Source organism: Vulpes vulpes, chromosome 1, assembly GCF_048418805.1.
Source record: "Vulpes vulpes isolate BD-2025 chromosome 1, VulVul3, whole genome shotgun sequence".
NCBI classification, from domain to species: Eukaryota; Metazoa; Chordata; class Mammalia; order Carnivora; family Canidae; genus Vulpes; species Vulpes vulpes.
In genome coordinates this window covers 62,450,419-62,473,993 of record NC_132780.1, presented here as the reverse complement: position 1 = coordinate 62,473,993, position 23,575 = coordinate 62,450,419, and the positions used below count along the sequence as shown (strand labels likewise).

General features: G+C 41.2%; 1 protein-coding gene and 1 pseudogene across 1 annotated transcript in view; both read right to left on the bottom strand.

Moving 5' to 3' along the window:
* Window positions 1–4,757, bottom strand: part of MAN1A1 (mannosidase alpha class 1A member 1) — a 168,814-nt gene extending 164,057 nt beyond the window's left edge. Inside the window, exons 1-2 of the mRNA XM_072765203.1 lie at window positions 4,442–4,757; window positions 3,459–4,295 (exon numbers count right to left, since the gene is read on the bottom strand). Of these exons, the coding sequence (XP_072621304.1) occupies window positions 3,459–4,079 (621 nt within the window). The 5' untranslated portion in view covers window positions 4,080–4,295; window positions 4,442–4,757. The remainder of the gene's footprint in view (window positions 1–3,458; window positions 4,296–4,441) is intronic.
* A 7,183-nt stretch (window positions 4,758–11,940) lies between these two features.
* LOC112922684 (large ribosomal subunit protein uL6 pseudogene) lies at window positions 11,941–22,704 on the bottom strand (annotated as a pseudogene).
* Between the last annotated feature and the right edge of the window lie 871 nt (window positions 22,705–23,575).

Genomic DNA, 23,575 nt, shown 5'->3' with positions numbered 1-23,575 from the left:
CTAGTGTAAGGCATAAAAATATATTTTAACCTTTAGCCATCGATACGAACAGAACATTTTCTTTAAACTTATGATCATATAAATAGGTCCGGAATAAGAAACTAAAGAATGCTTTGAGAAACCTAAAGACAACCATGACCTCCATGGCTGACCAAGTCTAAAGCCTTACCCGAGAGACCCAAAGCTGACTGTCAGCCCTTTCACTCCTACCCCATTTAGGTTGGTAAGAGATTCCAGCTTGAGGAGGGAGGAATCGCTTCTGACAACCTGTCTTCAGCCCCTATGACTCCCCATAATTCCAGGAGATGAAAACCAAAATTATTCACCCTCTAAATTAATATTATGGCTCTAAATGCTAAAGGACAGCGCCAAGTTCTTTGTACAGGCTCCAAACAAAACAAAACACAAAACACACACAAAAAAAGTAAAAAGCTTCCTGATTTTAAAAAAGGGTTAAGATAGAAGAGAAACTAGATTATTCTTTTAAAAGTTTCATCGTGCTATTTTAACTTCTGTCCTTCATTATTTTTAACACTGCTTTTTAATGCTAAAGATAACCTGAATACAGTTTTAAAAAGATTAAACTTGTGAAAACAAAAATTCAGGGAAATTCCGGAGTTGATTTATTTACAAGTTTTTATGGGGGCGGGGGGATTCTTGATTTCAATTTTAAGTTTTACATCAAAGATTTACCATCCATCAAATTAGTACTGGAAAGCACGTAATACCTTTTTGTGAAAGGAGCTAGGTAATATCCTATTTGAAATTATGACTGTCTTCTCTAGGCACAAATTTATTAAAAATTTAACAAAGTACCAGTAACACAACTGTGTTGGCAATATAAAAATAGTATTAGCTGTCTTTAAACCAAATTTACAAAATAAATGTTTGGCTCAAAAATCATAGTCTAAGCTCTCAACATGTTAGACTTGCCCATACTTTCTAAATTTTAGGTATAAAACTGTTAGTACATTCAAGTGTGATAGAGAACCTAAGTATATAGAGAGAAGTAGAAAATACAGGAATAATAAAGATCAAAAACAAGGCAAAGACCCACTGGTCCATGACAAAAAGTCCATGGTGGTACCAGAAACTAAATATAAAAGTGTGAAGTTAAAAGTGCTGTGCTCTAGTCACAATAGGTAACCACTCTTTCCTTTCTAAAACTGAGCATTTTCAGCACAGTTTAGAGTAGCAGGAGTTAGTTACTTTTTTTTTTTTTTTTTTTTGGTTTACAAAGGAACACATCTGCCTGAACTAATCTGATGAAAAACCATAATCCATTTCTTCCCATTAGCTTTTGACTAAATACTGAAGCTAATTAATGCTAGCTTTTTTGGGTTCTCACGGCAACATGGAATTTTAAAGAACACATTTAGTTCCACCACTTTATGCAAGACTGGGCAGTTTCAAAACATCTAAGTGCTAAGATGTTAGCACCACACAGATACAGAAGGCTACATAAATTTTCTTTACATGGCTAATTAAGACCTTTTGATTTACGGAGACAGATAACACGGATCTAATAGGGGCAGATAGGCATACTGTGAATGTGCTGTCCTGAATTCCCAATGCTTCTGCTCTAAATGCACTTTTAATCACTATTGGTTGGTACCGATAACTTTTCAACATCCTTGCATCTTTAGTATTTAAAATAATTTCCTCGGACAACTGTAATCTGCCCTAACTGGCAGCTTCATAGGAATTTAGAGGCATGAAATGTGTCAATGACACTGTTTTAAACGTAAGGAAAACATGAACATAGAGATTTGGGGTTAATTTACCTATGGGTTCTGTTTGGATCTTTTTAAGGAGGATGGGAGATGAAGAGGTGAGGGAAACTGGTGAGAAACTGAGCTTTTTATCCACTTTCCTGGTTTGGTATCCCTGACAGGATTTCATGGAGAAGGGAATCTCCTAGACAGAGTTGTCTGAGGGCATAAAATCCACTCCTCCAAGTCTGGGCTTCTATGCCTTGAGGGAGGGTCTCAACGCAGAAAAGCTGATGGGCTGGAAGGAAGCTATCTGCACAGGAGGATGAAGGCACCTCTGTGGGTCTAGGGCAAACTGAAAGGGACCCAAATCCACTTTAAGTTGCTCAATTACAGCTTAACCAAATTCATCTGGTCTTATACTAGAGTCACAAATCCTCTAACAATCAAGCTGCCTCCATTCTGCAGCTACTCAAGCTAAACACCTCTTCGCCAACTCAAAATTCTGTTTACTCTCTGAAAAAGGGAGGAGAGCGCTTCCTCTTCTGATTACCTACCCAATGGCAAAACACAAAATGTATTTTCACGGAGACTCTGAATTTTTTTTAAATGCCAAAATACTACTTCCACTTTATAATGCATTTTAGAAATCGGAAGCAAGAGGACTTGGGAAGAAGTGCTTCTTAATACGTTTCCTACAGCTCTTGAATCGTGTTAAAAATCCAGGCTGGCGGAGTTTCACACAGGACACTAGCTGTGGAAGGAAGCTTGTCCACAAAGAGCCTTGGGGACTGGTGACAGGTGACAGGGAGGAAGTTCTGGCTTCAAGTCCTGACTTGGTCACTAACTGATTCTGGAGCTTTGGGCTCCTCAAATGTCATCTTTAAACTGACACTCTTAAATGACCTCCCAGGTCCCCCTCAGCTTTAAGCCGGGGAAGGTGCCCCTTGTAAATTACAAGGTGCTCCAGGTGCCACCTTGTAAATTACAAGCACTAAATGATGGAAGGCTTATCAAAGTCCACGTTTGTCTTGGATTAAAGTTCGTCATCTCTGTGCCGCGTGGAGACCAACCTGTTGCATCCCATAAAATACTCTTTTTTTTTTTTTTTTTCCTGACTACACGAGAAATGCAAGAGACAGGAGGTCTGGCTTTCTGAATTTTTCATTTTTTAAGAATGCCAACAACAGTGTGCCCCCTTCTGATAGGAAGTTCTCAAGTTTCACCTCTCTAATGTGTAAGCGCACACAGGATGTCACCTGGCAGGATGAGGCCACGTGACCCAAGGCCGGGGCGTGCTGGCTTGCTGTTAGCACCTTTCTATCCTGCGTGATTAATGCTTTGCCTTTGCGCTCAACCTTCCCTTTCCAGGCGCGTCCAAGCCTTCCGAGGGGGCGGTTTGGGACCGTCAGTGCCAACGTCCTCAGCGGCGATTCCGCGCGCAGCGGCCCGCGAAGGCGGAGGGAGGTAGCGCAGCGCCTCACCTGCCCACGTACTTACTACCTGCCCTCGCGGTTCACGCTTACCAGGGCACGCAGGTTAAAGCACGGGGGTCCGACCTCAGCTCGGAACTGGCCACATCTACTATGATAGTGGGCGGGGGGAGAGGAAGGAGCCTTCGCCACTGCACCTGGAGGAAGCGCAACACCTACCTCCGCGTCCCCAGACACCGCAACGTTAGTCTTTGGAGTTCCAAGGGTTTGCCTTTCCCTCCGGAAAGGCGGGTTTGCGGCCCGCGGCACTCACCTCCCGGATCTTTGCCCTCTTGTCGCGGACGGCGGCGTCGGCCGGCTCCCGGGCCACCGCCCCGACCGGGGGCACGAAGTCCAGCGGCGGCAGCCGCCGCGCCAGCGCCTTGTCGCGCAGCTGGTCCTGGGCCACCTTCTCCTTCTCCAGCAGGATGTCCCTCTGGATCTCCTCGGGCAGCTTCTGCAGGGTCTCCTTGGCTTCCCGGAGAGCCCGCTCGTGGTTCTCGCGGATCCGGGCCAAGTTGTCCTCCAGGGCGGCCGCGGGGTCCCCGTCGCCGCGCCGGGCTCGCCCCTCCGCCTCCGCGTCCTCGGCGCGCGCCCCGGGCCCGGGCTTGCGGTCGGCGGCCGGCGGCAGGGCGGGGCTGGAGTGGAACAGGACCCCGCTCAGCAGCTTGGACGAGTCCGGCAGGAAGAAGATCGCCCCGAAGCAGAGCGTGATGAAGGCGCTGAACACCAGCAGCAGCACGAACTTCTCCGTCAGGCGGAAGGCGGCGGGGCCCGAGCCCTTCCTGCCGCCGCCGCCGCCGCCGAGCCCGCCGCCGAGCCCGCCGCCGAGCCCCCCGCCCAGGCCGCCGCCCGCGGGGCCGCTGAAGAGCGGCAGCAGCCCGCCCACCGGCATCCCCGCAGCCGCCGGGGCGCCCGCGCCGCTCAGCAGCCAAACTTCGGCGCCGCGCGGCGTCAGCGGCCGCGGGGCTGCGTCCTGCGCATCCAGGCCGCCCGAGCCCCCGGGCCGCGCCGCAGGTACGCCCCGGGGGAGCGGCTCTTCTCCGGGTCCGCGCCCAGGGGCAGCTCCTCCGGCGAGCAGGCAGGCGCGGCACACGGCCGGCCGCGGCCCCTGCGGGGACACAAACGGAGAAATGTCATCGCGAGCGGGGCCCGTAAAGTTTCCCGCGGGTCCCCGCCCTCCCGCGGCCGCGCCGGCCGCGCCGCCGGGACAGCTCCCCGGGGCACGGCTCTCCCGGCCCCGCCCCCCGAGCTCACTCTTGGACTTGGGGTGAAGTTTCCGCGCCCCGCGGCGCCCCGCGGCGCCCCGCGGCGCGGGGGTGTCCTGCGCGCACCTGGAGCCGCGCCTCCGCGGGAGAGCAGCGCGCCTCCGGGGCAGGAGGGGCGCACGCGGGTCCCGGGGAGGGGAGGCTGCTCAGCTCCGCCCGCCCCGCATGTCGGAGCTGGGGACCGGCTCGGCCGCGGCTTCCCGGGCAGCCCCGCCGGCCGCTGCGCCCGGGCTAGCGCGCCGACCCGCGGGCGAGTGGCAGCGAGCCGGGCCGCACGCCGCCCTCCGCCGCCGCCCCGCGCGCACTGGGAGCGCCGCCGGCCGCCGGGCGTCGGGAGACGGGGGCGGTGACGCGGCCGGAGAGTGACGGCGCGGCCCGGCCAATCGCGCGCCGCTCGGGGGCCCGCGGGGGCGGGGCCGAGGCGGGGAGGGGGCCGCGCGGGGGGGGGGCGGGGGCGGGGAGCTGCCGGGAAGCGCAGCCCCCGCGGGGCCCGGGCGGGCGCGGGGGGGCGGGGGGGCGGGGAGGCCGTGCAGGCGCGCGGGGCCCGGCGAGGCTGGCGGTGCTGCAGCGTGTCCCGCGCGGCCCGCGACCCCGGGGCAAGGGGGGCTCGTTGGGCTTGGCTGGCCGCGGAGGCGCCCTCCCCGCACCCGCACCCGCACCCGCACCCGCACCCCCTCCCACCCCTCCCCACCCCTCCCCACCCCTCCCCACCCCCGGGGGCCCGCGGGAGCCTCCGGCGCCGGGTCGCTCCGAACGTGTGTCTTCTCCCGCGCCTTCCCGCCTGTTACCCAGGGCGGGGGTTCCCCGGGGGCCCGGCAGCGGTCCGAGCAAAAGTCCCCCGTCGAGAAGCTGCGAGGCGAGAGCATCTGAGCTCTCCGGGCTGACATCCTTTTATGCCCTAAGATACTCATCGTTCTGTGGTTGCTTAGGATGCTTCCTCTGCATCCTCTCCCCACCCACTTGAAGAAAAAAAAAAAAAAGTTGTGTACCTCCCCCACCCACTCCCACTTTCAAAATTCACTTATCTCCTAGGGGTTGGTCAAATTTTCCATTTGAAGGAGGCAGCTTTATGCCCACAGCTTCGAGTGATACATTTGAACCCTGTGCTGAAATGAAGTCTTTGGGTGTGATTACTTCCAGGGAAGTAAGGACCCGGTCCAACAGAGATGGTTTTCAAGACAGCATTATTTTCCAAAATGTGTTTGTGATTTTTTTTCCCCCGTTACTCTACGAAAGAAGGGTTATCAGGAAAAAGTTGACTACTGACTTCTCGTTTCTGAAAGCTGGTCTGTTAGAAGTCTTCTATGCCTCCTCCTCCTCCTCCTCCTCCTCCCCCCCCCCCCCCCCACAACCTTCTCTGGAAACGTTGATTTTTAGCTCTGTGTCTGCTTGCCATTTTTAAAACAAAGGAAGCAGCTGGCAGTTTCCAGGACGGTGCCTCCGGTACAGTTGTTTCAGGTGTAGACTGTGCGAGAAGATGCAACATTAAATCAGAAGTCATTATTACAGTTTTCACTTAAATCGTCATTGTTTGCTGTGCATCTGTTTTGTGTAAGAGGACTTACACCTCCAGCGTTTCTGGTAAAGGGAGATTGTTTGAGGAGACTGGTCTTAGGGCTCGGTTATTCTGATAACTGCTATGAAATTCTCTGCCCAGAAGAGTGCAGCATATCCAAGCAGGGTAACAAAGTTTAGAAGGACCAAAAAGGAAAACGATTTTTAAAAAATTAAATGGTAATTTTTTTTTCCCCCAAACTACATTTGCAAGTTGTGGATAGGCTGAAAAGTCTGAATCGGTGTGAAATAATAGTGTTAACTTTCAACAGCTTTAAAATTCAGTTACCTCATGGCTAGTTAGGTTAATAATTAGGGTTAATGCCCTAAAAGGTAATCCCTTTATGATCATCTTTCCCCTAATGACTTATTACTTTAATTATTATGTTTTAGGAATGGAATTATTTCTTACACCCACAGAAATATTTTACAACTTTAATTTAAAAATAGTATACTACGTATTCCAGAAAGGCAATAAAAACTACTTTTAAGCCAATGTTAAAAGGGTGATGAAAGGGGCGGGGGGTATAGACCTAGCTCTACTTCCGGCACTCTTGAATTTTGATACCAGACCAGTGTGGACATTTAACCCAACATCTGTAGTGGAAATATTAAAAATCTAGCATATAGTCTTAAAGACAATTTTTCCCCTAAAAACTTCAAATTGGATTTATCTATAGTTTTTACATCTTTTAAAGTAACTGCTGTTTCTTTCTGCTCCCATTTATAAAGGTTACTTTAAGATTACTTTATTAATACTTATGTTTCTTATAAAACAGAGATTTAATGTGAGTGAAGCCTGGCTTTAATGATTTGTTAAACAAGAGAATAGCATGGGTGGCTGATTATAGGATATATTTTACATGGGGACAGTCGTCTGTGTTAGGTAGGATGAGAAATATGTGGGAGTGCTCATATATGGACTACAGCAAATTAAAAAAAAATAATAAGAGAAAAGGTATTTAAAGAGACATACCAACTAAATTAACCATGTAAAAACTTTTAAAATAACCACACAAAATCCTGTATATTCATGGTAGAGGAGGAATACCGGATGGTCAATAAATTAGAAATTGCATTTTGTTGAAGTGAAATCTGACACTTTGCCCTGATTTTAATACCATAAGCACTTCTCGTTCCACAGATGGGAAAATGATGTTTTATATCTTGAGATAAAGCAAAAGTACAGGTGACCATTCTGGTCCCCAAATAATAAACCTTGACTGTGTCCCATAAATCCATACTCACCCACCACATCTACTTGAAGATATGTCATGATCTTTGTGAATACGATGATGGTGACAGAGCTGCTGTTTTTTCATTACGAATAATCCAATGCAAATTTAGCAACTTTAGTAGTTCTGTGTGGTTTTTCTGTTTAAATACTTGCTGTGTCTTCTAAGTTGGCCAGCTAGTCCTGACATATGACTTCCTTGCACCTTTTGCAAGTTTGCCTGCAAACCTAATTCTTACTTTTTTCTTTTCCAATGCTTACATCTCTGTATCTTTTTTTTCAGAATTTGTGAATTTTTGTGTTTCAAGATAAAATCTTTAGAGTCAACTAAGTTTTTTAAAGCTGGTTTTGGTTAGAGATATCCAACCAAAAATTCCCAAGTCATTTGGTTGCTTGGACTTCTGTGCTTTTAAAATAATATTTCATTTATCTTTTATATTAACATGCTGAAAATTAAATATAGTAATAATTAGATGAGATCGGGTGCGTTCAGGGTGGTATGGCCATAGACTAAATACAATATTAATTATAAACAGAGTTACGGGGGCGGGGGAAGTGACAGTGTTTTTATAAAAAGTACGGTGAATGAATATTTTTATAAAGTTGTAAATTCCAAAAAATTAAAGTGCAAAAATATTTCTTAATAGGAAGTTTCTAGAAGGTCTTAGGTAGAAGTTTTCAGAAGAATACTTTTGAGAATTTTTCTTTTACTTTAAAATAAAGACTAGTATAACAAAAGAAACACATTTAACATACACGTGTAACTACTGAAATTGCCCGAAGCATCAGATTTCTGATAACATTTTCCTGTTGCTGATTTTCTAATTGTCTTCAATTTCAGATCAGAATAGGTTTTGGCCTTTATTTTTAAAAAAATGTAAAAAAAAATTAAAAGAAATGTAATATGTAAAAAAAAAAATAGTTCTCCCCCCCCCCCATTGGGCAACTCTGAATTTTACATGAAGTTTATTAAGATAGGAATTAACCAAAGTTACTAAATAAACTATCAGTAATATTTGTGGTCATTTCACGAGCTACAGTTACATCTCTGGTTCTTTTCTCCCATTCCTCAATTTACTTTGGAACTGGCTGTATAATAGATTATTTTTATAGGACTCCAATCATCTCTGTGTATGTGTGGGAGGGGGCGGTAAGAGGCTGAATCAATGAGACCCCTCTGTCCCTACATGTCCCTATTAAAACATTTGTTTTTGTTTTAAACACTCATTTCATAAATATGAGCAGTCCCCAACTTAAAAACATTGTGTTCCACTGAGTATTTGTACATTAGCTCTTTGGAACTTTCAGAGTGCTCCTCTCCATAGAAACAAAGTTATAAATGGTGCTTTTGGGTTGTAGTCTACTCTACAAAGATCTAATACTCTAGGGAATAAAAAAATGTTGGAAAAACACTGTTGCAATGCTAGCAGTAATCAAAGTAGCATTAAATTAGAAAGTGTTTTATTTATCTTGAATGTTGGAGCCTAAGGACAAACATTTATTTGAAAGAAAAGGAGATAGAATGATTATTTCAGAAAGATTCTAAACCTGCTTTCAAGGTCAGAAAGGTTCATGGAAGTTCTTAGGTATAGTTTTCCTTCATTACATAAAGCTTTCTTTTGGTTTCAAGTCTATCACTAGAATTACTTTTAGGATGTTTTTGCTTTGTTTTGCTTTGACTTGATTAACAAAAGGACTAAAAGAGAGAAGTACAAGGAGAGATTTTTCTGAGTGAAGTGGGCAGAAGTTTGAATGAGAGAGTGATTTATTATAGAGGACATGCATGTCCTTGGCTGTGTGACCATGGGTGATAAGTCACTGACCTTCTACATCTCCCATTCTTCATCTGTAGCATTGCTATGGCTCTTAGATTAAATGATATAACTGATGTGTCTGGCACAATAGGCATTCGAGAAATTTAATTCAATTTTTCTCCTTTCCTAAAAAGGGACTTAGTGTCTGGTGTAGTCAAAGAACCGTGTCTAGAGGATTCTTAAAAGGAAGAACCAGAAAAGTGTGGTAAGCAAGAAATTTAGGATTATGTGGTTCTTCACATGGTTGTCACTTACCAACTTCTGTACTCTGTTTAAGTAAAATCCATGAGAAAAGTCAGAGGAACAGCCTCAGATTTGGTAGGCAGAGAGTCCTACAAGTGTCTCCAATCTTTATATAAATAGGACCCAAAAGTTTGCCAACTAACCGACTTGATAGTCCTTTAAGCCTTTAGAAAATGTGAACGATGGCAAAGTCTCAAACTGAGAAGAATGATATTACTGCTCAGTGCTCGAAGAATCAGGAAACCAAGGATTCAGGGCAAAAAGAGCCCTTGTATATAAAAACCTTTGAATTTTATGACTTGAGGAGAGTATATTATTTCAACTGAGTGAAAGGAAAGGAAAAAGTTTCTTTCTATGGCCAGAGAAAAGTATAAAATGTTTCCGCAGTTTTAAATTCATTAGATACATTTTAAAAGAAATCTCTTTTTCTTAAAACAAAACCCCCTCTTCATTCATTCTCTGTCCCTTAAAAGATCATACAGTGTTCCAGAAAGACCAAGTAAACTCCAGAAGAGAAAAGTCACAACACATTATTCTGCCCAACTGAAATTTTTTTCATGAAATAAAATGAAATGAAACCACATGTGCTTGTTCCTGTTTTGGAGAAATGATCTACAACTATGACACAACAGCACTTGGCTTCCCAATCTCATTGCAAAATAATTGTGCTGTTTGCACTACATATTCGGACTTGCACATTGTCCTTCCAGGCAGAACTTTGTCTTAGGCCTGGGTTTCTGTAAATGGTTAGGAATTCAGCTATGGTTCTTTGTCCACTGAGCTTATTTTTCAAGTTCACTTGGAGCATTCTGCAATAGGTAAATTCACTGGGGGCTAAGGTTAAAGCAGATCTATGTTGCAGATTGTTCCTGAACAAATTGTATCTGCTGAATTTTTTAACCAGTAGTCTATTTGTTTAGTACAATGAATACTGGTCTGGACTGTGGGAAAGAGAGGGACATTTTGAAATTAACATAGGAAAAGTGAAGGGAAGAATTCCAAACTAATGACCCACAAATCTGGTGGATTTAATGGTCTGGAACTGGCAGGTAGGGTTTCTACAAATTACTAAACTTAAAATGTGTTGAGTTTGAGATACTTAATCTAGCTCTTAGATTATAAATAGTTTTTCAACATCCACTGAGATTGTTAGGTTTCCAGTTTCTCCTACATATGAAATGTGTATAATTTATTTCACTATTATGATGCTATCATAGCTTGAACAGTAATGAACAAGAAATGAAATATCAGGTGCCTAAACTTGTCATCCATTTTATATTCTTTATTTTTTCCAGTTTCAACAAATACCGATTTATAGGTAATCTGTTTCATTTAGAACCTCATCCAGTGCCTTCCCCAATCCCACTTCAAATATTTCAAAGCAAATGATAGTTGACCATTTTGCTCATATTTCTTAAAAATGTAACCATCATCATCAAACCAAAGATTAACTCCTTAAGGGATCCCTGGGTGGTGCAGCGGTTTAGCGCCTGCCTTTGGCCCAGGGCGCGATCCTGGAGACCTGGGAGCCCGGGGACGTCGGGCTCCTGGTGAATGGAGCCTGCTTCTCCCTTTGCCTGTGTGTCTGCCTCTCTCTCTCTCTCTGTGTGTGATTATCATAAATGAATTTAAAAAAAAAAAAAAAGATTAACTTCTTAAAAAAAAAAAAAAGCCAGTTGGTTCACTTTAAATCAAGTTCTCTCCATATATTCTAGGTGGTTGCTCTTTTTCTTAATTTCTTTAAGTCTTTAAACACACCTTACTTTGAAGGCAAAGCCTGCACCTTACTGATGGATTGAATGTGTGGTGTGTAAAAGAAATCAAGGTTGAATATTGTTATTTTGCCTGAGAAATTGGAAGGTTGGAGTTCCCATCAAGTGAGATGGGGAAAACTGCAGGAAGTGGGGTGGTGGGGGGGCGGGTGGAGAGGGGAACCACTGCTAAATTACTGTAGTATGGTAACATATTTTAAAAATGACACATGGAATTAGGAGATTATGGAAAGGGTGTCAGTTTCTAAAAATATCAAGGTCTAGCGTTTGGGAATAAATGGCTGAGGGAGGGTAGAGATTAAGATTGAGAGGATCTTGGACACAACAACCACGTTTATCATGAACATAAATTAACCTTACTAAGGCTTATCACTTTGTTCCACTCCTCAGCTGTTTTTCACAGAAAGCTACTGGTATATAGACAAGTGACCCAGGCACACTGACCTCACAAATATTCAAGTCCATGCCTCTGCAAAGTTAGATACCTTCAAAATCAGCCCCAAAAGTTCTACATCCAATGATGAACGGCCACATGGTATTGCCTGTTGCTGGTACCATATTTCTCTTGCTGAAATACCCTTAATATTCCATCAAAAAAAAAAAACAAACCCAAACAAATTAAAAGAACTTCTCTCATGAAGTTTTACTGGAAAAAACAAAACAAAACAAAACTCCTGTTCTATTATTTCTGTTACTGTTCTTGGCACACTACAAATGACTTCTGAATGGCTGACTTTCCAAATTGGAAAGAATATTGGTTTAAGAAAAAGCCCCAAATCAATCCAGCTGTTATTGCATCTTTAAAATATCACAAATAAGTCTGAAAAATCATCTGGCATGTTGCTGTTTCTCTGGCTGGACAACTTAGATCTTATTCATCAGCCTGCTGAATTGTTCTTTTTTCAGAAACTTAGACACCATCCCCAAATTTTCTTATGTCCTTGTTTTTAACTGTTGGCTTGCTGAATCAAGGCAACTGAATTTGATACAAGTTCAGTGTCATTTCCTTCAAGCATTAACTCATCGTTCTGGGCTTAAGATATTGAACAAGCAACACCTGGCCTCATCCGAACCCTGTGGATGTATTTTTCATGCAAGAAATTTTGGATTTCAACAAGAGAACCACTCTCCTGAATAACAGTGTTGATGGGGAAGTGAGTGCACACAGACCTCATCTTATAATGGAAGGCCAGTGTAACACCCTTGACCATATTTTGCATATGACTACAGATAGTGGGAACAGCATCTAGTTCTTTTGTATTTCCCACCATTGGTCAACTTAGTCTCTTCTTTATCTTTCCAAGGAGACTGAGTCTACATTGATGTGATTGAAGTCCTCTTGCAGAGTTCTTCTGGGGCCCTTCACAATAACAGTGCGTCCCTTCAGAGTGATGTCAACATCTTCTGGAATGTCAACAGTCTAATTGCTGAGAATGGACTTTATTCTTGCAGTAGATGTGGCAAAGAGAGCCCATTTTATATTCTTAAAATCGAAATTCACATATATCCCTATCAAGAAATTAATTTCAATATTCTTAAAAGTAAGTAGCCATTATAAGGAATTTAGTTTACTTAAGTAATCCTAGAGCTAATTTCTTTTATTCCATGGGAGTTCATAAGGTAGAATAAATGACTATAAGAAGAAAGTTAGGAAATAAATGTAAATTTGTGAAACTTTTCAATTAACTAATAGGCTATATATAATGTTCCCTTAAGTACCTTTTATTAAGTGTGTGTAGCATCATCATTTCCCTCTCCTTGCAAAAGTGTTTTAAGTTCACATACACAGCTGGTGGGAATGTAAAATGGTGCGGCTGCTTTGGAAAATAGTCTGGCAGTTTTTTAAAAGGGTAAATATAGAGTTACCAAATGAACCAGCAATTCAGTGCTAAGTATATACCCAAGAGAAATGAAAATATCTGTGTACATAAAAATCTGTCCATGACTGTTCATAATAGCACTATTCATCACACAAAGCAGCATTATTTATAACAGCCTATGGTGCAAACGACATAAATGTCTATCAACTGATAAAATATGGTACATCCATACAATGAAATATGATTTAGCAATAAAAAGGCATGAACTACTGACCCAAACCGCAACATGGAAGAACCTTGAAAACTTTATGCTAAGTTAAAGATTGCAGTCACAAAAGACCACATATGCTATGGTCCCATTTAAAGAAATGTCTAGAATAGCTAATCCATAGGAACAGAAAGTAAATTAGTGATTGTCTTGAACTGGGGTCCTACGGGAAATCTCTCACCCACTAAAGGGTGAAAGAAATCTCTCACTAATGGGAGATGAAAAAAATGTTCTAAGATTAATTGTCATGACAGTTGCGTGGCTCTGTGAATATGTTAAAAAATACTGAATTGTACACTCCCAATGAGTGATTTTTATGGTATGGATTTTATAGTATGTGAATTATATTTGAATAAAACAACTAAAAAAATAATGTTTTCCTTTCAGAGCAAGTTTATAAGAAATCTTTTTTCAAGAGCCATGGAATACCTTAAGCAAAAATAAATAAAAATAACAAATAAAGTTGACACCATATTATATAGTACTATTAAATATTTAAGCTTAAAAATTAGCAAGTAGAGTGTATAAAGTCAGGAAACATTTTCAAGACCACAAGGAAAATGCTACAATTCCTCAGCTTGAGAAATACATACTTTTATTGAGTAGTCAAACCAAGGGAATGTTTTTAACTTATGAATCACTTCTATACTCCACACTCTTTCCTATTAAGTAAAACATAGACAAGTAATAGTTTTCATATTTTTTGATGTGTGGAAAATTACTATTAAGTTAACTGTACCTCACAGCACTGTAGTGACCAAAATGTTTCCAGGAGAATTGAGAATTTAAGCTGCTCAGAGTAGGCAGCTTAAACTAAGCAAAATGATGCAGGGGCACAGGAGTTAGATTAAGAATCAGAAGACCTATTTTTAAAACTAGCTCTCATTTCTGTGGATTATTCAAACATTTAGCCTCAATTTCTTCTGTAAAATCATGGGGACTCCTAATTGAAAGGGTTGTTGTGAAGATCAAATTATATATCATATGCATATCAGAAAATGTTCTACAACTATAACATATTATAACAGCTATTAATAATCAATAGTATTAATCATTATATCATATATTTAAATATTTTTCATGATTAATTCAATATTAACTTATATTAAATTCAATAAAATACTATGTGTGTATTAAAATAATATTGAGTATTAATATAATAGTATTATTTACTAATATTAATTATTATTAAGTACTTGGAGATCCTATGATCAGAATTCTAATACAAGAATCACTGGGAAGATGAGAGAGATAGAATTTGTATTTATTCTATCTATTAACAGTCATATCTGTCATCAGCAATATCTTTGGCTGAAAAATATTTTGAAGAACTGACTATTCTATTTTGTAAAGAAATTATGGATATTTAATAGACCTAGTATCAAATTCATAGCAGAATCAATATATGGCTCTTCTGTGTTTAGTTAATCCTACCAAAATAAAAACCAGTATGCTGTATGCCTTCAAGAAATAGTAAATATCAGGACATCCTGAGAAATTTAAAATTTTTCTGCTTTCTTATAGTATTCATACTCCCATTAAACTTAAATTTTTTCCCTCTTAAATTGATTCTGCCTTTAATATTTTTACAATTTTATATTCTTATCACAAATATAAAACATTTACTATAGAAAACTTAGGAGATATGGACCAACAAAAGAAGAAAAACCAAAAATTTTTACTTAACAGTGTGCTCATGTCTCATAAAGCAGCAGAGTGTGCCCTTTCAGTATGTTCCAATAAACTTTTTTTTTTCTTCTGGTTTTCTTCCCTTCTCCTCCGTCTTGCCCTTAAAAACTATTTGTAGTGAGTAATACCCCTCTTTCCCACTTGACCTTGAAAGCAGATGTGTAATGCATTTGCTAAAGCTCTAAATTTTCTTACTTAACATGAAAACAATGGAAGAGGTTTTATCACTGATTCTCTCTTTCTATTCACTACAGTTTTCTGTTTATGCTGACCACCTATTTCTCTACTTCCTCTTGATGCCAAATCATTAAAATGTGGTAACTTCTATTTTAGTGCAGAGACATGTTTTTTGCAAAAATTTGGGGAGAAATTAAGGAAAAAGGAAACCAATTCTTCCCTCCTCACAATCATATTTAATATATCTTATATCTTCCTTGTCATTAGAAAACATACATCTAAAGGCAAAAGAATTTTGAACACATCAATGTAAAACAGTTAAACAATTTCTTTTTCAAGCTACAGAAATTTGGCATGTAGAAAGAATTATCTGAACTGGTCAAAGAGCACTTTTCTTAGCATTAGCTGTTCTCCATACTGCTTCAGCTCTTTTTCTGCAGGTTCAGGTTACCCAAACCCGGTTTGATTGATTAAAAGATGTAGCTACTTTTCAGTTTTGGTTATGAATTGCTTTCCTCTTTGGGAGTTTTTAGTTCAATTTAAAATAGGATTGTTGGCTTTTTTTTTTTGGCTATTGTTGTTTTGTTTTGCCTTACCCCTCACATGGTATGTACAGTTAAAAGAAATTGGCTTATTGGTTCTCTCTACCTCTCAAAATAGACTTTGTTGTGGTTAATTTCCTTCTTCAGTGTTACTGGTCTTTCTAAAAAACAAAGGTTTAATTCTGGGCACTGCTCTACAACAGCCTTTCAAGACATTTTAGTGACCAATCTTAAGTAAAAACAGAGTCCTTTGTCATTTCATGAGTGCCATGCTGTTTATGCATTACCTGTAGCAAAATAAGGGACTTGGAAATTTGAAATGCAAATGTAAAATTGCAGCAGCTTTCAGATCAAGTTCAGGAGAAACTGAACACAGAAACAATGTGTTGAAATTGGGATACAAAGTAAATGGAACTCATTATTTTTATTTATTCTCATGTCCTTAATTTAACACAGGAAGAAGTGATGATGTAAAACTGTTTTTGAAATAAATATGTATGTGTGTGTGTGTGTGTGTGTGTGTGCGCGCGCATGTGTGTGTGTGCGTGCGCGCGCATGTGTGTGTGTGCAGGCACACATGTCTGTCTATCTATGGATGTCAGAGGTGTTTAGGCCAAAATCATTTCTAGCTTTTAAACTTATTACAACATTCTTCTTTTTTTAAAGATTTTATTTATTTGAGAGAGAAAGAGAATGAGTGGAAGGAAGGGCAGAGGGAGAGAGAGAAGCAGACTCCCACTGAGCAGGGAGCCCACAAATGTGGGGCTCGATCCCAGGACCCTGAGATCATGACCTCAGCCAAAGGCAGATGCTTAACTAACTGAGCGACCTGGGCCCCCCTACAACATTCTTCTTTAAAAAGATAATTTCTTCATTTGCCCTTTGCCCCCCCCAACCTGCTTCGATTCTGTAATTCATAATTTCAATAAATATTTTGCCAATATCCTATAAACCTTTTGTCCTTCTGTCTTTTTGTCACATTTCTCTGGCAAAAACCTCAATCCCTGGGAAACACAAATCTCTACCTTTTCAGTGCCTGTGCCCCAGCTGCCAGGCCTTGGTAGAAAAAGTACAATATGGTGGACTGATTGCACCGATCCGTATACAACTTCAACTGGGCCTGGAGACTGCCCTTTGAGCCTCCTGAATCTACTTGGTCAATTTACTATCCCACCCAACACAACACTTTCAGACCTTTTCCATTTTCTTCTACTCTCTCTAGCCCAGTAATTCCCAACTGGGGGTGATTTTGTCCCCCAACCCCAGCCCCTAGGGGATATTTGTCAATATCTGAAGACAGTTTTGATTGTCATAGCTGGAAGGACAGGGGTGGGGTAGTGCTGCTCAACATCTAATAACACACAGGAAAGACCCACATAATACAGAATTATCTGGTCCAAAATGTCAATAATGTTGAGGCTGAAAAACTCAACTCTAGCACCTTCATGCTCAGCAGATGCTATTCTTCCTTTACAGAGAAAATAGCAGCCAACTTTTGAGCACTCTCTCATCTTTTCTATTTCAAACACAAAATATACATTTCTGCACAGGGTCTCCCATCTCCTTCCAACAGAGGGACTATCTCCTCCTGGCTGAGACTAACCCACCCCCTGTGCTTTGGACTTGAAAGCCTCTTACTTTCTCCATAACATTATACTACGTATTATTCATTTTCTCTTATGTATATTCAATCTTGCTTTCTACATGCTTCCTTTTTGATTTTTTTAAAAATTTTTATTTATTTATGATGGTCACACACACACACACACACAGAGGCAGAGACATAGGCAGAGGAAGAAGCAGGCTCCATGCACTGGGAGCCCGACGTGGGATTTGATCCCCGGTCTCCAGGATCGCGCCCTGGGCCAAAGGCAGGCGCCAAACCGCTGTGCCACCCAGGGATCCCCTCCTTTTTTATTTTAAATGCAATAAAGTTTCTTCAACTATAAAGACCAAAAAAAAAAAAAATCCACAAAAACCCTCCCCTCCCTTCAGGTATTACTCTGTCCTTCTCTCTCTTTGCAGCCACATTTCTTCAAGTAGTTGTTAATGACACCAGCTGTCTACAGTTCCTCACCTCCCACTCATTGCTCAACCTACTCCAGTCTGGCTTCTAGGCTCGTCACTCCATGAAAACAAGCTCTAATGAAGGTCACCAGTGTCCTCCACATCCTAAAGTCCTGAGATCATTTAAAATTTTCATTTGACTTCACATCTCAGGAGCATTCAACAATGCTTTTTGAAACATCCTTCCCTTGATTTCTGTGACACAACAATCTCTTGGTTTTCAACACCTCTGATCAATTCTTTTGTTTCTTGCTTATTCATCCTTTTCTTGACCTTTAAATGTAGGCATCTCCTTAAGGCTCAGCGCTGGAATTCCACATCTTCTTTATCTTCACTCTCTTTCTACCTACTGTCATTCAGAACCATTGCTTCATTTAGCATACATATGCAAGATACATAGTTCTAAAGATTTTACTTATTTACTTGAGAGAGAAAGAGAAAGAGAGAGAGAGAGCATGCGCAGGGGTGGGGGTTAGGGCAGAGGAAGAGGGAGAAGCAGGCTGAGCAGGGAGCCTGACACAGGGCTCAATCCCAGGACACTGAGACCATTACCTGAGCCAAAGGCAGACACTGAGCTGAGCCACTCGGGCAACCCAATGTATAAGATATTTTTAAATTAATACGTCTGGTCTGGGCCTCTTACAGTTTTAGATCTGTCGATCTAGTTACCTGCTTCTTTTTTTCATATGTCTCAAACATTTCAATCTCAACATATCTCTAATTGACATCTGCCTCTTTTCTTAGACTCTTCTCCTTCCAACATTGCCTTTCCAGGTCCTGAGAAGAGGAAATTTTCCACCTTCCATAATTGAACCTAAAAGAGTTTGATCCTCATCCTCTTCCATGTCGAGACAGCCAGTTCATAGCATATAGCCTTTCCTATTGCCTCTTTGCCTCTCAAGTAACTGATTCTGGCCAAATTATTCCTCCTAAAAGATGTTTATGATCCTCTGTGGTACTAGGAGTTCCAGAATGACAAGGTTCTTGTTGGTTTCTGAAGCCTGATTAGTCAGAAAAGTAGGGATTGCTTTTGAAGACAAGGGTACTTACTTGGGAGGGGTCTTTCCTTATGCCCTCATCCAAATTCTTTTGATACCACTTGTTCACTATATTATTTGCATGTCAGAACTAGATAGATGGACATTAAGCTCTGACATTAAGCTGAGAGTGATGAAAGTCTGACTTTGGCCTAGGTTTTGCCAGAGATGAAAGGTTCTTTCAGTCAGAACTAGAATAGTCACTTCTAGAACAGTCACCAGATGTTCCCAGGTTTTAGTTCATACCATGAGCCAAATATTTAGGTATTTGAATTTATCTCTTTTTTAAAGATTTCTGATGCTATTTAAAAAAAACCTAACTTCTACCAGTAGTCACTGACTTGGTCAAATCCTTCACTGGTAGTGGCAACAATGTCCCCCCAGATTTTATCCCTATTGGGTACCAGAGGGCAAGTGACTAAAGATGATAATTTAATTACCTTTTGGTCATTGTATACCATGAGCTTTCAGATTATCTTCCGATAACATCAAGGGTGCTTTCATACAGTGGTGCCTGGGTGGCTGAGTTGGTTAAACATCTACCTTTGGCTCAGGTCATGATCCCTGAGTGCTGAAATTGAGCCCCACATTGGGCTCTCTGCTCAGTGAGGAGCTTGCTTCTCCCTCTCGCTCCCACTCATGCTCTCTCTTGCTATCTCTGTCATTATTTCTGTCTCTCTCTCTCTCTCTCTCTGTCTCAAATAAATAAATAAATAAATAAATAATAAAATCTTAAAAAAAAAAGAGGCTTTCATGCTTTTCTATAATACTCTATTTCCTGGTTCTAAATTCTTTGGTTTTATAAGATGCTTCTGATTGCAAATAATAGAAAGCATTACTGGTCTCCTTCAGCTAATAACAAAAGGGGAAGGGAGGGCTTTGTTAGAAAGATACAAAGAGTTTATGGAATCAACATGTGACATTATTCCCTTAAATGAGGCAGTTATGCTGCTAGAGGGAATTAGAATTATTTGCAGACTTGTATTCAGAGTTAGAACACAGAAAGCCCCAGGATACCAATTATAAAAGTGAAATCCAGAAAGAGAAGGCTTAGACATCAAAATATTAGAGGACATTACCAACTCACATCAGCAATAATTTGGAGAATATATATAATAAGATAATTTAAATGTATATGACCAAAAATGGACAATTTTAAATTAGGCTGAATGTAGTTATTGATACAAGTTCACTTTTAGGAGATTCCTAATTCCTGATACTGTATGATGGAAAGAAGCTGGTCTGGGTAACACTAAACTAGACTTAAAAATGAACTTGAGATGTCAGAAATGTCTTAGAATAATGTAGAGAAAATAATTCAAATAATTGGGAGATTGGAATGCTGGATTCGATTTATCATAGGCGTCCTGTTCAACTATCCATTAAATACATTCCTCAATCAATCCTAGAGGACATTCCATTTACTAGGGTTTTGAGACATCCATTGGCATATCACAAAAGGGGTGTAGAGGTTATCCTTTAGAGGCTATGGGAGTAGCTAAAATAGAAATGGGTTTTCTGATTTCAGTAGAAACAGTAAGTCCCGAAGGTGGTAGAAGCCAGATAGGTCACTCACCACTGGAGGAATGATGCCTGTTACTATAATGGCAGCAGGGTCTAAAATGGGGGTGACTATGGGAATCTTTGCCAGTTGAATAATTGATCACAGAATCCTCGGTGTTTAAATAGAAGAACAGTCCCTTAAGATCATATTTTATTTCTCCAGTCAAAATCTACTGGTTTGGTGAAGAGTTCTTCTCTCTATACTACTCTATACTACAGTATAATATATATGGCTTATCAGTGATGGTTAGTCCTAAAATTTAGCTTTCGGGGTAAAGAATATATATCACAATGGAACTAGAGGGGGGAAGAGACATTATCTGGAGTTCTCCAGATAGACTACTACCTTGGAGTGTAAATTTGAAAATGGAACACATAAATGAAGATGGTATGAGGGTTTATATTTGGTTATGGTGGCATGATTCTTGCAGTGTCCGGGGTATTCTGGCCAGATGATTCTTGTCAAAAGCCACTTCTTCTTATCACTGATTCTTGGACTTCTGGACCTGGTTTGATTCCTATCTGGCTTCTGGGTCTTGTGCTCCAGCAGCCTTTGATTTGGTTGAGTTCATCACAGCATCTCTTCTCCATTTTCTTGCACTTAGTCAGAGTTCACTTATATAACTTGCATATGTTAGTTGTATCTTAACAGACACAGCACTTAAATGCTCAGTGAATGGCAGCATCATTTATCCAGTTGAACAAGTCAAAAATCCAGGGTACATCCTTGATAATCCCTCTCTCTCTCCCCCACATCTAATCTACCACTAAATGTTATTGATTTTCCTTCTGAAATATCCCTCGAGTCTATCCACTTCTCTCCAGCTTTATCACTATCACCATCAACACCTTAGCCTGAGTCACCATTATATCTCACTGAGACCACAACAATCTATTTTGTCTACCTGCACTTTTCCCCATTCTTTTCCAAATGTAAAATCTGATCCTGCACCTGGGCGGTTCAGTCAGTTGGGTGTCTAAACTTTTAATTTAGACACCCAACTGACTGGGGTCATGATCTTGGGGTCTGTGCAATCAAGGCCCGTGTTGGCTCTATGCTCAGAGCAGAGTCTGTTTCATATTCTGTTTCTCCTCCTCTCTCTCTGCCCCTCCACCTGCTTGCACATACCCCCCCAAAATAAATTAAATATTTAAATATTAAAATTTGATCATGTTGCACACTGCCCCACTACCCAGCTAAATCCTCTTTCTTTTAGTCCCCTGAGAATGTGCCTTGCTGCTTCCTACCTCCAGGCCTCTGCATATGCTGTTCCCTCCCTCTGGAACTGTCTTCTTCCCCTATTCCCTTCACATAGTTAACTCCTATTCATCCTTCACACCTCATCATATCTCCCTCCTGATTGCTGACTTAGTCTGCTCAGGCTGCTATGACAAAATTTCACAGACTGGATGGCTTAAACACAGACATTTACCTCTCACAATTCTGGAGACTGGGAAGTCCAAGATCAAGGTGTTGACTGATTCATTTCCTGGAGAGGGCCCTCTTCCTAGCTTTCAGATAGCTGAATTTTCATCATGTTCTTACATGGTTTTTCTTGTTGCACATACCTGTAGGTGGGGGGGAAATCTCTTCCTCTGACTCCAAATCCTATTAGATTAAGGCCCCTTTCTTAAGACTTCATTTAATCTTAAGCACCTCTGAAAAACCCTATCTCCAAATATAGTCACATTGACTAACTTCAACAAATGAATTTGGGGGACACAATTTAGTCCACAGCATTCTTCCCCTGGTACCCACCAAATTCATATCCTTATTATATGCAAAACATATTTATTCCATCCCAACAGCCCTTAAAGTCTTAACTCATTCCAGCATCAACTCCAAATTCTAAAGTCTCACCTAAATATCATCTAAATCAGATATGGGTGAGACGTGAGGTATGATTCATCCTGTGGCAAAATTCTTCTCTCTCACTGTGAACCTGTGAAACCAGACAAGTTATGTCCTTCCAAAGTATGGCGACAGGACAAGCATAGGATAGACATTCTCATTCCAAAAAGTAGAAAAAGAAGGAAGGAATCCCAAGCAAGTCCAAAACCTCACAGGGCAAATTTTATTAGATCTTAAATCTTGAGAATAATCCTCTCTAGTTTGATGCCCTGCCTCCTGGACCCTAATCAGGGGTCACATCTTCATATTGGGCAGAGGCCATCTGACTTATTGAAATTGAGTTAGTGACCCTGACGATCTCTGAATCTCCATTAGGGCCATTTTTCTCTTTTCTTGAAGGATAAAGCATGTTTATAGCCAAATAGCTCAAGGGTTGCATCCTTATAGAATTCCAGAAGTATGATAGCCTTCCTTCATTCTATTCTACTTTGTTCTTTTGGTCCAAACTGGCAGTATCTCTGCTGGCATAATCCCATCTCTATTCCTGGCTTCTGCTGAGATGACTGATTAAATCCATGAGCCACATCTATGATCTCTTTATCAAGTGGCTGCTCAGCCATACCCTTAGCATTCTCTTCAGAACAAGCTTTTTCATTCTTTTGCAATGTGAGTAGGTTTAGAATATTTCAAATCTACAAGTTCTTGTTCCTATATATTTAACGCTTCCTTCTTCAATTCATCTCTCTCTGCTGGAATTTTATTAAAGCAGTAAGGAGGAGCCAAGCTGTACCTTCAAGACTCTGCTTAGAAATCTCCTCCACTAATGTCCAATTTTACTGCTCAAAAGTTCTACCTTTCACAAGACACTAGAACATAATTCAGCCAAATTCTTTGCCGCTCTATAAGAAGGATCACCTTTCTTCCAGTTTCTAGTAATCTGTTCCTCATTTCCCTCTGAGACCTCTGCAGTCTAGGTGGAGGAGGGTTTGAGAATTCGCATGTCTAACTTTGAGCGTCACTATTATCAACTATGAAAATGCTTCTTAAACTTTAAGCTGCATGCAAATCCCAGGTTATCTTGCTAAATGTCAATTCTATTTCTATAGGTCTGGGCAAGGTTGAGGATTTTTCAGTCCTAACATAATACCAGACCAGTTGCAAACTGCCTCCAGGTGGATTATGTTTGCATCATTTGGAAGCTTGTTAAGAAAATCTCCATTTGGTCACCAGGCCTCCAAATCTGAATCTGCATTTCATTATGCATGTTAACATGATTTGTGTCAATTAATATTTGAGAACCGCTGCTCTAGGTGCTTATATCATCAGGGAATTTAGGGACATGGATATAGAGGATATGCTAGGTTTGAGTCACAAAAAACTTGTAAATAGATATTTTGTCCATGACAGATGGTGTTAGCTAGATAGACCATTTACTTTTAATACTGTTACAGTTTAGAAGCCACTTTGAAAATATGTTACTACTTTTGATCT